The following is a 13,965-nucleotide window of genomic DNA, read 5'->3' on the forward strand; positions in this document are numbered from 1 at the left end:
AGCCTTTATTCTGCCCGCTGGGGGCGCTGTGTTTTCTCCTATCACTCTTGACATTAGCGGGGTGCCACCAATCGCTTCCGGGTTCACTCCGACTCGCAAAGGTTGGAAATGAACCTATGAAGACATAATTTATGTACATAACCACGTTTCCCCGATAAAGGGAGAAGTTGTACTGTTATTTTTGCACCTGTGAGCTTTATTGACGCTTGTAGCTGTTGAAGCCGCTGCTGGTTTAGATCTCCGTGTAAGTTGAACATGTCTGCGGAGGAAGCGGACAAAACAGCCACCACTGATGCCAGCGCCGGAGACGAGGAGGAGGAATGGCTGTATGGAGGTAAAAACAACCACCTGACGTCCGCAGAAACGGTTCCTTCGAACCGACAGAGACGTGGAACACGATCTCTCTCGCTATGTTCCTAATTAACTGCTAACCAACATATACCACTGTGCGCTATCCCGTTAATCACGAGCGTTAGCCTGGAAGCTAAGCTAGCAGCGGGTTTTTGGTCGGCCTGTTGTGGCTGCACCGCTCGAGTCAAATCATTTGAGTGTTACTCTGGCTTGTTATAACGTTATAACGTTTAACTGGACTATGAAGTGGCGTATGTATTTTCTGCAGCTCACCTTGTTAATTTTAAAACAAAACTTTAGTTAAATATATATTAGATAACGATAAATGAACTCAGTTGCTTTTAATTTCTGTTCCAGATGAGTCGGAGAGCAAAGACGAGGATGAGGAAGCCAAGCTGAACGCTGCTGTCAGGTAACTATATTTCAGTCTTAGCCTGGATTTAAAACAAAAACCCTCTGTGTGTAAGACATTTCAGGGTCAACGAGCGTTGGCAAAGTAACTAGCAAAGGTAATATAGTTCAGTACAGCTATCACTTCTCACGAACTCTAGGAGTATTTAAATTTTTAATAATTTTTAGATTTATTGAGGTGGATTTCAGCTGATGCTGTATCCTTGGGGAGGGACAAACGGCACTAATAATACACACGCAGAGGTCACTTTATTAGCTGCACCTTGCAAGTAACTGGGTTGGACCGCCTTTTGCTGTCAGAACTGCTTTAATTCTTTGTGGCGTAGATTCAGCAAAGTGATGGATGAATTCATCTGAGATTTTGGTCCATGTTGACTTCATGACATCACACAGTTGTTACTGATGAATCGCTGTACATCCATGAGAATCTGATGAGATATAGGTAGGCTGTATCCTACCTGAGAACTTCAGGTAGGATATGGTGTATAAATAATGCTCAGTTGGTGTTATGGGAGCCAAACTAAAAATATCTCCCACTCCATTACATCACTAACAATGCTAAGTGGCAGCTACAAGGCAGGATTTGTCAATGCTGTCATGATATCCGTGCCTACCATCTGAATGTTGCAGCAGAAACCAATTCTTTGGTTGGTTATTTGGTTATATGATCTACTGCTGCCGTCCTCAGCTTGAATCAACCCGACCATTTACCTTTGACCTTTGGCATTGAGAGAACTGGATAGTTTTTCTTTCTTTATTTTCCCAAGTTCATTCTCTGTAAACCCTAGAAATGGTTGTATGAGAAAATCCCAGTGGATTTCTGAAATCAGCCATGTCATGCTCCCAAACTAAAATCACATGCTAGATGCATTTACTGCTATGTGATTGGCTGATTAGATTGCTTTACATCTAGTATGTTAGAATATTATTGAAAAGGGAAAATTATGAGGATGTTGTTTGTCAGTCGTTAAAGCTACACATCATCTCTTCATTTATACTCTGCTACATGTGCTGCAGATGCTGATGGCACTATTGCTGCTGTCATAGATTCATTGATCCTACAGGGGGAAACTCTGTTACAGCAGCAGCACAAAGAATAAAATTAGTGTAATTTAATCTAATCTTGTTTAGTAAAGGTACCTCTGGCTCATAGTGAATGCTTTATAATGACGCCATTATTAAATTATACCCAGCCTTAGACAGATTTATCGAACATATCTGTGACAGGCCAAAAATAATTTTGGCTTACTGATATATCATCACTTGGGCTCCACCTAACATACAGACATCTTACAGTTACATTATGTGCTTAAATTTGAATAACAAAAGTGGTTAAACATATTAAAACAAAACAAAACAAAAAAGGCAGCAGATCACATGAGTATGTGTACATATCTAGTTTAATTAAAAGCTACTAAGGGAGACTTAAATACAAACTAATAGTCTTTTGAAACATAATTTTCTCCTTTTTTTTTTTTTACATACAGATAGATAATAGGACAAAATGTAACACCTTGAACTCGACAGTGAGGTCATGCTGTGGCAGCTTTATGTTTGAAGTGACATTTTGGTGGCATGTTTTGTTTTTCTAATACTTGTTTTCTTTAAGATAAGGGTCACTGCAAGTAAATATAGTGTATAGTATAGTGATAATAAGTTATCCTTTGATTAAATTTTTCTCCCTTATTAAAATGTCCTCTGTCAGGATGTCAGTGCTCTGATGACTGAATAGTTTAAAGAGTATGAAAATGATGTAAATCAGATGTTGTGGCCTTCACAGTCACCAGATCTCCACCCAGGTGAAAAACTTTGAGATTTTGGACCCAGAAACTTTGGACTGAGAATAAATTTTATATTTGGTCTGTTGTGTCTAATGTTTTTTTCAGTGCCCCTGCTGATGCTTCAACAGATGATGCTGCTGCGCACGCTACAGGAAATGGAGTTGCCTCTGAGGTGTGTAGCTTACATGCACAGTTTCAATAATTTTTGTTTGTTTGTATTACAAACTTATTTCCAACTCAATGAATGTTTCTTGTGTTGTTTTTACTTCTGGATTTTCAGGCCACAGGTGAGGCTGCAGGCGAGGATGTGGAGAGCGACAGCGACAGCGATGATGACGACGATGATGTCCGTGTCACGATTGGAGACATAAAAACCGGAGCGCCACAGTACACGTACGTTTGAGGCAAATTGTGTTGTTGTACATATTTTTACAGTTTGTGGCTGGTTTATATAAAAGCTGCTGGGTGAGGTTTCTGATTCGGAGATGGCTCATCACCTTGCTTGTACCTTCCTTGTGATGTAGCGTGGTGGTGTCAGCATCGTGCTCTGTGGGGTGCTTCCCAGGAGCAGGAAAACTATTTAGAATTTAACAAATAAATATTTCAAAAAGAACCTCGAAGCAAACCTCACAATGCAGCAACTTTAGATTAGACTATCAGTGCCACAGTAAGTGTAAGGAAACTACGAACGTGGAGTCGCTTCAGGAAAATTCTGACTGTCCTTGAGTCTCTGAAATAAACTGAGATCCCAATTGAACATTTGTGAAGAGATCTGTAAGCTCCTCCTGAGAGGATCTGCCAGGAAGAATCTCAAATGTCATAATGACTTGATATGGAATCCTAATGAGTGAGTCAACACTAGCTGTTTGTACTACAAGCTTCTTAATGCTTTGACATGACGGAGTTAATGGACTTTTTGATCCACTTATAAAACAGGATGCTTCAGTGAACACATAAGTTCAAGTGAGCTATCAACAGCTAAATAAATCAATTTGCTGAAAAACTGAAAGGGTAATGTGAATATGGTAATTGTAATTTGAAGTTTATGTTGGGATGTTTCATTCAGTGTCTTAATACTGTTGTTTTCCTCCCAGAACTTATGGAGCCCCACCTGTCAACCTCAACATCAAATCAACAGGCTCTAGACCTTATGGACAAGGTGTCGTTCTCTACTGGCTTAATCTCTTTTTTCCTGAATAAAAACATACAATAAAGACAGTTTGCCTGTTTCATTACTGTAATGTCTTCTTGTAACTTGTTGTATTGTTTATTTTCAGTTTCCGCAAAGCTGAAGGGAGTGGATCTCGATGCACCTGGAAACATTAACGGTGTTCCAGTGCTAGAGGTGGACATGGAGTCTTTTGAAGAGAAACCATGGAGGAAACCAGGTGCGTGTGTGCTTGTGTCTGTGTCTTTGCTTTTATAGACAAAATATTTAAAAGCCAGAGGCTGCCTCCAAAAGTGAGTAAATAAGCATTTTATATCATATGGAGAAAAAATAAATGTCTTACAGCTTTCATTTTTACTACCGATCTCTCTCTTTTTAAATGCTTTTTATTGTGTTAGAAATCTCAAACACAATTTTTTTTTTTTTTTTTTACTCTAGTGTTCCCCCTTCCCAAAAAAATATTCTATAGTAGAACAGCTCCAGCTAAACTGACCGAAAGAAAACATTGAATCTACGAGATCTAGGTAGAAGAATTAAAACTTGCAAGATTTCCGTAGGTGAATCTATGAAAAGATTGTAAACAGTAGCCTGCTGTGGTGTTTGTCTATGGAGCCATCATCTTTCCACTTTCTGTAGCTGTACGACTCATGGTTGGTCTTCCAAGTATTGCCAGCCTTAACAAAACGCTACATGGTGGAGGCACTCTTGCTTTGTGGTCATTAACACCCTCTAATCAGAGCCTAAAATGACTAGCGTGGTTGTGCATTAGTCCTATGCACAGCTCTGCAGACCATTGTCTACATTTTGTATCTGCTTAATGTGACAATCTGTGACAAGCAGAAGTCACTGCTCCTTTTATCTTTTGCATCAAGAATGTAGTAGAGATTTTCTTAATATTTTAGACACCACAGTGTGCAAGTTGCACGATGTTTGCTGTTTAGTACACAAATATGACAATGTGTCTCTAATTCCATTCCATAGTCCATAATTGTTAGTCAACAGAAATATGGTATTAATTTTTTAAACTGGTTGCTATTCCTTCCTTTTTGAAAATTGCAAGGTTGACATCGTGGATCCAGTCTTAGCCAAATCTGTAAATCCATATTTGCTCCTCAGTAAAAAAAAAAAAAAGAAAAGAAAAAGAAAATCAGAGCACATCTGATTTTTTTACAGAATTTCATAAAATGTGCATGTTTTTGTTTTTTTTCTATGTAGGAGCCGATCTGTCAGACTACTTCAACTATGGCTTCAATGAAGACACATGGAAGGCTTACTGTGAAAAACAGAAGAGGCTGCGTATGGGCCTGGAGGTCTCTACAGTTGGCTCAGTGACAAGCAAGATCACTGTAAGATATCACTGCACCACTGCTGGCTCTGTCTTTGTTTGTTTTTGTACTTCAGCTCCTGCTTCCACCAACCCTCAGTTTCTTTTTGAGCATTTTATTTCACTTTATACAACGTGTAAATGCCTAAACGTTAGCAGATCTAACGGCTAAATGTTTCATAGCTGTTCCATACAGGTCACAGGGCTACGTAACTTAAAGGGGAAAGCTGTCTGACCTCACTACATGTTTTAGCTTTTGTCTTCAGTTAACCACCAACGCAGAGCATGTGGTAATGTGGATAAATGAGTAAAGGCTTGCATTTTTAGGAGGCAGGTTCTACAGGGCGTTCACACAGGAAGCGATTAGCAATGTGGTAGCAACCAGAGTCAGTGACATGCTTTGATGTCAGTTGACCTACAGGGGAAAGAACAAAGACATTTATGTCATGTTATTTTTGTATCTAGGTATTTTCCTGGAAATCTACCAGCATCTGAATTTTAATTGTAAGAAATATAGCCAATGTGTTTCCAAAAACATGCAGCTACACAGTGACTTCAAAACCACGATGACAAATTTAGAATTTTGTGTACTGCTGCATGACCATTGCTTGACCGTATCTACTTTAAAATCAGCACCCTTGTTCTCCTTCAGAAGATGCATGAATGTTTTTGTGTGGCTCTTTTCCAGGTTCAGCAGGGCAGAACTGGTAATGAAAAAGACATACCCAGTTTGCCAGTTCACACCTCAAAGCCAGACTTCACATCTCCTGTCAGCTTGTATAAGTCTGCTGTCAGTCAGGTCACCAGGTAAGACTCCTGCCTCTACATTCACATGTTTAATATTTGGTAGAGAAACACACTTACAGTTTTTCAGTAGAGGTTAAGCGCACAGTGAAATACATAATCCAGTTATGGGGCTAGGGAGGGTTGGATGAAGATGCTTAAAACAACCACATACAGTTAACTGGCCATCTTTAACGGAAGGACGAGGAGTAAATTGTTGATGGTTTTGGTACAAGAAGGTTAAAATTTCATCAGTTTATTGTGTTAACAGTTTTTAAATCCAACATTCGCAGGCACCATCTTGGGTCATAAGGAGACACAAACACACTGGGCCACTTCCAGAATAATCACCAGTGTGCCTGTGGTTAAAATGAGGCGCCTTCCCATGGTTTTTATTATGTGTGTTACTCTCATTACCCCTGTCCTTTGTCTCAAAATGGTAGGATCTCTCCCCCTCAGTGGACTGGCCCGCCTCCTCAGGACATGTCTTATTATACGTAAGTGGGCGTGGCCTTGTCCCTCCGAGGTTAAGGGGGCCTGATGGGAAATGCATAGATGTTTAAGGAATGGGCTTCTCTGGGTGCTTTTGAAGCCTCAAAGACAGCTTGATTTTCATTCTTGTTTCTTTCTGTTTGTGTAGTTGACCTGCATGTGTCTTTGTAGCTTTACAGCTTAAGCAAAAGAGAAGAAATACTAACAGCAGGCCAGTTAACTATGTGAGGTTCCCATATCATATTAAAAAAGTTATTAGTTTCATTAATAATGATATTTATTTTAGTTGTATTGTAACAGTATCAGAAACTAGTTTAATTTTATATTTTAAAGTTAAACCTCCTAGGACCTGGTGTATGTGGACATCACATTTTGGGTTGTCTAGACAAAAATACTAAATTGTGCTCTACAAGGGCCTGATATCCACTTACGGGGACATTATCTTGCCACTGTTCTATCAAAATTTAAAACAAGTGTCCTCATTTGTGGATCTCATTTTTTCTCATAAACAAAAATCAGGTAATTCTTTGTTTTACATTCATCGGGTCCCAATCAGCCCAAATAGTAAAGAGAAATTGAAAATGCATGCATGAAAGAGTTCGGGTCTTAGGAGGTTAAAGCTAATAAAAATGACAAATACTTTCAACACAAATAGGTGGAAAATCCATTTAAAGATGTCTTCTCTTTTTAAACCGCTATTTTCTTAAGTGTGTTCTTTAATGGTGTTATAGTTTTTATCTGAGACCCAAAAGGCTGATTTAACCAAGCGTAAAAAGAAAGTTACAAATTGTTTTAGATCTAAACTTTGGCTGATTGTTGCAGATATGATGGTGTCATGGTGGCTCTGCAGCTAATTGAATTTTAATTTCAGTTAGAGTGATGGCTTCTGCTGATTTATCAAAACAAGATAATTGAAATAAAACAATAATTGTGCCAAATTTTGTTGTTGTAATGCTCTAAAAGTCCTACATCACTTCTTGGCAAATTCAAATTTACTTATAATTTAACGTAAAAATTAAATTAATAATGTTTATCTCTAAATTTAAGAAGAAAGTGTGAGTATTCATGGTAAGTAGCCTTTATCTCAGTGTTGTTGTTTTTGCCATAGTTAATGAGTACTGTCGTTATGTATGCTGGTAAAACAGCGTACATAACCATACGTACCCCTGGTTTACTAAATTACCAGACAGAAACTGACACTTTTTGGTGAATTTGGCTTGTAGTTTATTTGCTCATTATTTTTGACTGTAGTACATTTGAAAGTAGCTGGAGCCCATTTTCTTTGGATCCTGCTCGGTACCTTAATGTACATTTTTAAAAAATTGTCCTTTTTTAAAAAAATTTTTATTTATTTTTTTAGGAAATCGAGCGGCACAATCGATGTGATTGGTGGACAGTTGGCAACTATCAGCAGAGTTGAGGGTCGTCGCCGACATAATCTAGAGGGCAACAATATTCAGGTACAAGCAAAAACAGAAACTCACAAGAAAAACCTCCAGTTATAGTTTGTTTATGTGTCTTTCACAGTGAACATAAGGCCTGATTTAAATTTCTGTGGGGAGTCTTTTTGTAGCTTATGATGTAACCTACATAAGTGGCCAGCATTGTTGTTGGCATTTATGCTCGTGCTGGTGTGTTAATTATCTTGTGGTCGCGCCCCAGTGTTTTATATGTACACCCAGCCGATAGAAACAAATAAAATACTTGGACTTTTTTTCCTTCATGGATTCCCACTCTTTGTTGTGGGTTTTTGTTTTGTTTTTCATTTTTAGAGGCAAACATTTTTTCTTCTTTGTATGTTCCCTCACATCCATTAGGATGGTTTCAGCAATCTCCCTCCAGGAATTTGCTGACATTTGTGAGTCCTTCTATGAATCGTATTCCTTATACTGAGCAGTGATTGTTATTTTCTCACTGATGAACTCAAAAACAGCAGGGAAAAAGTAACTGGAAATGCAAAGGGGAGGAATCGACAGTACTGACAGTAGTTCGGCACTTTGTCCACCTGACATGTTTCTAGTGAGGTGCACACTGGGTTACGCCTCAGGATTTTAGAAGGCTTTGTGGTTACAGAGTATGGCAAACTCAACTTCTGATAGCATCAGTCAGCTGTTTTTAGTATGTCGACAGACATTAAAACTGTGTGATGTTTGCTCTCTCTGTGTTCCTCCTCACCTCTCTGTTGTTGTGCAGGTAATCTCTGAGCACTCGACATCAGAGGCTGAGCCTGCTCCTGCTAAGATTCCCACATTCTTCCCTCCCGGACCACTTCCTCCAAACATTCCCCCACCGCCATTTCTCCCTCCGCCACCAAACGTCAGTACTGCACCTCCACTCATCCCCCCACCCAGTAAGTTCAGTTTACTGTTTATCGTCATTATCATTATTATTGTTATGCAATATTTTCAGCATGTTTACTCTCTTCACTCCTTCTGCTTCTTTGTAGGGTTGCCCATTACTGTCCCTCCTCCTAGTTTTCCTCCACCAACTAGTGGGCCTCCTCCTTCTATCATCCCCACTATGGACAGGTAATGCGTCTGTACACACATACACACAGTTGCAGTTCAACTCTAGCACTTTAAATATGGATGTTTTTAAAGCTAGTGCAACATCATAATGTATAGCTTGAAAACAACTTGACATAACATAAATATAGACATGTATTCACAAGTGTTTTCAGCTGCATTTTACACCTGTGCACACACTTTAAGTCCGTTTTCTTCTTTTTACTACCCCAAACATGTGCACTGGTGCACTGACCTGCAATTCAGTGACACTGTATAGGTATTATATAAAAGGTTTGCTTTGGCCTTTTTTCTTTTCTTTTTTTTTTTTTCTTTTTGGTGCAAAGTTTAAAGTACCCCCCCCCCCGCCCCACCCCCCCCCCCACACACACACACACACACACACACACACACACACACACACTTAGTTATTCAAGCTGTGCAAACTTGGGTTACTGTGTAAGGAAACACAGCCTCATGTTTTTTAATGTGTTTTCATTCAGTTCTAAAACTTGAGAAAAGGTATGATGACTATATAACGAAACATAACAATGCCATTTGATGCTATATGACTTTGTTTGAACAGTAATCGTTGCGTCAGTGAAAAGGACAACACGCGCACACACATACACACTGAAGTAATGTTTCCTTTCTGTGTGTTTTCGAAGCAGCCATCCAGGAGGTTATGATGGACGCTCTGTTCCTCCGTATCCGTTTCCTCAAGGTACAGACCAATGTAATCTGGTACTGTCAGTGACAGATGTGGCAAACGCTACGAAAATGCATGTTGATGCATACATTTGCACAATCACCATTTGTCGTTACATATTTTTATTTAAATGAACTCCAGCTTTCCCTCTTATTTGTTTTCAGGTGCTTACCCTCCCCCCATGGTTGGAGGTGTGCCTCCTCCTTGGCCTCCGATGATAGATAACTCCAAACCTTGGGATTATTATTCTCGCCGAGATGACAAAAGAGACAAGGACAGAGAAAGACCCAGAGAGAGGACACATGAGCGGGAACGAGAGAGGGAGCACAGCCCTTCAGCTATGAGCTACACCAGGTACACCAGCGGGACAAAAACAGAGTAGTGAATGGGCTGCTGGGGGATTTGAATGGCATCTGTAAAGCCACAGAAAGGGATAAACAAATAATTTGAGCAGTTTGTTTTCAGCTGTTCGTGGGTATTGGTGTATCAGTGATCATACATATAGTCGTCACGCGGTTGTCAAACTCATCACAAATGTTACCGCGAGCACAGACAGGGAAGCTTTTACTAATAAACAACACCTAGGAGAGAAATTAAGAGTAATAAAAGAAAAGTGAACAATCGATGTTAAGACGCTGCTTTAACCAGAGACTGAGTTGTTTTATATGTAAATGAAGTAAATTCTTCTTTCCTTTTCGTCTTCTACAGCGACGAGGAGCGGTATCGGTACCGTGATTATCAAGAGCGTGGTTACGCAGAACGCCACCGTGACCGTGCAAGCCGGGAGAAAGAGGAACGACACAGAGAGAGGCGGCACAGAGAGAAAGAAGAGGGGCGCCACAAATCCTCACGCAGGTAAATGAACACAGTTTTTCTTTCACCCCTGTTGTGTAACTAGTTTATTTGCCAAACTGGAACATTTTATTTATTGGTTAGTTTTCTGGTCTTTTAAAAGTGAAAGCCTGTCACATAGTTAACGCTGATGAAAGTTGCTCTCTGTTTTATTTATTGGGCTTAGTTTAACTCCTGTAAATACTATAAATGGATACTTTATATAAATATTCATGCATTTCTGCAGACAACGAATTTTGATTCTGGAGGTTCTGTGGTTCAGGCCAATCATATATGAGCAGGCAAAAAAGGGATTGCATTAAATAAACTCTATTGCAATTTTTTTTTTTTTTTTTTAAGAACTAATGAATAATATCTGTATCCTTAAACACTGATCACTGGGAGGAACAGGAAGTATTAGTCCTGATACACACCAACTAAACCAGAAGCCCTAAAATATTGGCTGTTATTGCGTAGACAACACACAGACAGCTTTTATGAATTTTCAGTTGTTCCATATGAAAGTAGAGTTTAAACTAAAAGAAGTAGCAGCTCACAAAGTGTTAGTTTTATCGAGATCTGTCCTTCTAAAACGTTGAGATTCAGTGTTTTTAAACAATTAAAAAGTCAGCTGTAAACTGTGAAGTCACAGAGCTAACATCAGCAGTCGTAGACATCTCATTAACAACAACCCCCCAAGAATTTTCAGACAATTTGCTGACGTCATTAAAAATGTCATATGTGTGATATGAGGATCAAAATTTCAGAGGAACAAAATTGCTCAACTGACAAACCCTGAAAATATGAAGGTTTTTAATACTTTATTTTCTTTCCACCTCTCCGCCCTGTCTAACCCACGGTTCCTCTCTTCATTCTCCTTTGTCTTTGCCCTCTCGTCTCTATTTCTCTTCTTCTCACCTGTCATCTGTATTGATCTCGACCTTTTTTTTTTTTTTTTTTTGTCCGTGTCTCTTTTTCACCTCCTCGTCCTTCCCATCTCCTTACACCTGCCCTTTACTTCTCTTCCGATCATTTTTTTTTCTCTCCTGTCCTCTTCACCTTTCATTAGCAGCAGTAGCAGGAGGAGGCACGACAGCGAGGAGGGGGACAGCCACCGACGGCACAAACACAAGAAGAGCAAGAGGAGCAAGGAGGGCAAAGAGGCCAGCGAGGAGATCAGCGCAGACCAAGAGAATCAGGAAGCCATGGAGTAGCGATGACCACTTCCCATCTTTCATCCCTTCATTTGTCTCCATGCTGACCAGAAAGGGAGAAAATGAACGAGAGACCAAGAAAACCAGAAAGTGGCTGAGTGACAGATGGACCTGTCACTCTCCTCTCCATCAGTCTCCATTCTCCTCCACCCTGCTGTCGTTCAACCTCACCATCACTTCAGAATAAATGGAGCAAAGGAGAAGGAGGTGAAGGAGGAATGGTCATTCTCCTAACCCATCTTTTCCATCTGATCAGGCAAAACATCATTTGGTCTTTAACCACCTCATTTTTCTCTCTGCCCCTTCTTTCAGAGCACTGCTGTAAATTAGGCTCAAAGATTTCACTGTATAGTCGCTATGATCAGCAGAATTTGCTCTTCTTCTGTTGTTTGTATGTTGTCCATTTGTTCTTGTCCCCAATGAAGACTTCCTTAGAAAGCTGTCAGTTAAGTTCAATTAAACACTTTTTGATAAGATGTCTTTTTGTGACTTTCTTGGAATAAATACTTGTCTACTGTTTTCATTTCTCCAGAGCCTAATAATGTTTATCATTTTTAATTTTATAGTCTCGCCATTATGCATCTTTAGTTCACAAATTTATGAAGTAGAAAATATGTATGGGTCTTTTCAGATTAATTAAAGAGGACTTGATACACACTTTTCTATATTTTTATTCCTGGACTTTTTTTTTTTTTTTTTTTTTTTTAATTTTTAATTTTTAATTTTTTTAAAAACAACCAAAAAAAAACTTTGCATGATTCAGTCTAAAAATAATCCTTATTTATGTAACAATGAACTTTGGAGTAGTCCCTCAGTTCATCTATCACCTGAATCCAGACTTGGGCCTTTAGACATCTTTCTTCTGACGGACTGCATCATAAAAGACGGAGGTCAGGTGGGTTGGTTTTTCTCTGCTCATAAAGAAGCTATAAGGAGGAAAAAAATGTCTTAAGCTGAGCATTTTGAAGTTGATGTGTATCCTATGCACACAAACTTTATTTAAAAAAGGAAACTTTAATGTGAGGATCAACCATTGAAAAAGTACAAGACAAAATAAAAATCACAATGGACCCTCTTTGACTTCAATCATTGAGTTCGTGTAGAACGGGCTAATTCCAGGCCTCAAGGGCCGGTGTCCTGGGTCAACACACCTGAATCAAATGATTAGTTTATTACCAGGCCTCTGAGGAACTTCAAGACATGTTGAGGAGGTCATTTAGCCATTTAAATCAGCTGTGTTAGATCAAGGACACCAACCCTTGAGATGTGGTGTAGAATAATATATGTACAGAGTTTTACACCAGCCTTCAAATATTAAAATCCCCTCATTATATATCAATTTAAGACTGGGCTTGTCAGTTAAGTTGGAAGCATCTTGTTTCCAGGAGTTAAAATATTGAAATGAAAACATTGTGTTCTTTTTGTCTTTCCAAGCATTTTCCGCATCTTAAAACGACTCTTCAAAATGTGACATTTTTTCCTGAATTTACTTTTAAAGTGTTGGGTTGCAAACCTCTCTACTTTGATCTTGTCTCACATTGTCTCTGAAGTCTTCTGGTTTGTTGCAAACCTAAGACAAAAGCTTTCTGCTGGTAACCATTTCAAACAAGCCATACTTGTTTGTCCATTTTCTAATTATACCCATATGAACTTTAACATTTGGTATGCTAAGGCCTGTAGCTCTTGGGTTTTTTGCATTTTCGCTGACCCTTAACTGAATTTGCCAGGATATCCACTGCTTTTTTGTGAATAATCTTGTTTTTTGTAGAATACTTAAAATTGTTTGGAAATGAATAACCCTTCCTAGATTGATGTGCATCAACAGTTGCATCTCTAAGATCATTGCTGATGTCTTTCCTCTTTGGTGTTTTTGTCCTGAATGCTGCAAACTGCTAAAGGTTTGTGCTTTTATAGAGTCTGTATTTGGATGAAGGAGTCACATTTTTTTTCTTTAATTTGTCATTTGTTATGGGTCCAATTAGAGATGACTACCCTATGAGTTCTGACAACAATAAACTTCCCTGTTTTCAGTTACTTTAGAGTCAGTTAAATGCAAATAGAGGCCAGAGGGACCGATGGCGCGATATGGCAGCCTCGCTTCTGTCAGTCTGCCCCAGGGCAGCTGTAGCGACAATCGTAGCTTGCCTCCACCAGTGTGTGAATGAATAGTGGCATTGTTAAGCGCTTTGGGTGCCTTGAAAAGCGCTATATAAATCCAATCCATTATTATTATTACTACAGATACCCGAGTAACACTTGCAATAGTCCTAATTTTACTAACATAAAAGGATAAACTTGTGATCTCATGTATCCATGAGTATCAGTGACTAATCGGGGAAGATTATCTCAGTGAATAAAGAAAACATCAAATGCACTTTATTACAGCCCACACAATGC

The 13,965-nt window shown here is 39.1% G+C and overlaps 1 protein-coding gene across 6 annotated transcripts; it reads left to right on the forward strand.

Moving 5' to 3' along the window:
* Positions 1-50: 50 nt before the first annotated feature.
* LOC120729058 (pre-mRNA 3'-end-processing factor FIP1-like) lies at positions 51-12,046 on the forward strand. Of its 6 annotated transcripts, none has more exons than XM_040024460.1 (16): positions 52-334; positions 709-763; positions 2,649-2,715; positions 2,824-2,936; positions 3,638-3,702; positions 3,821-3,931; positions 4,927-5,057; positions 5,724-5,842; positions 6,262-6,315; positions 7,671-7,770; positions 8,504-8,660; positions 8,757-8,838; positions 9,483-9,538; positions 9,688-9,877; positions 10,232-10,378; positions 11,424-12,046. In XM_040024460.1, exons 1-16 carry the CDS (start codon positions 256-258, stop codon positions 11,566-11,568), a joined length of 1,671 nt encoding a protein of 556 aa, XP_039880394.1. In that variant the 5' UTR covers positions 52-255; the 3' UTR covers positions 11,569-12,046. The 6 variants fall into 6 exon arrangements, with proteins under 6 accessions (XP_039880397.1, XP_039880399.1, XP_039880394.1 ...); XM_040024462.1 differs by having other exon boundaries at positions 11,427-12,046; XM_040024461.1 differs by having other exon boundaries at positions 9,486-9,538.
* Positions 12,047-13,965: the final 1,919 nt, after the last annotated feature.

The sequence above is a fragment of the Simochromis diagramma genome, unplaced genomic scaffold (assembly GCF_900408965.1).
Source record: "Simochromis diagramma unplaced genomic scaffold, fSimDia1.1 OVJJ01000302.1, whole genome shotgun sequence".
Taxonomy (NCBI): Eukaryota; Metazoa; Chordata; class Actinopteri; order Cichliformes; family Cichlidae; genus Simochromis; species Simochromis diagramma.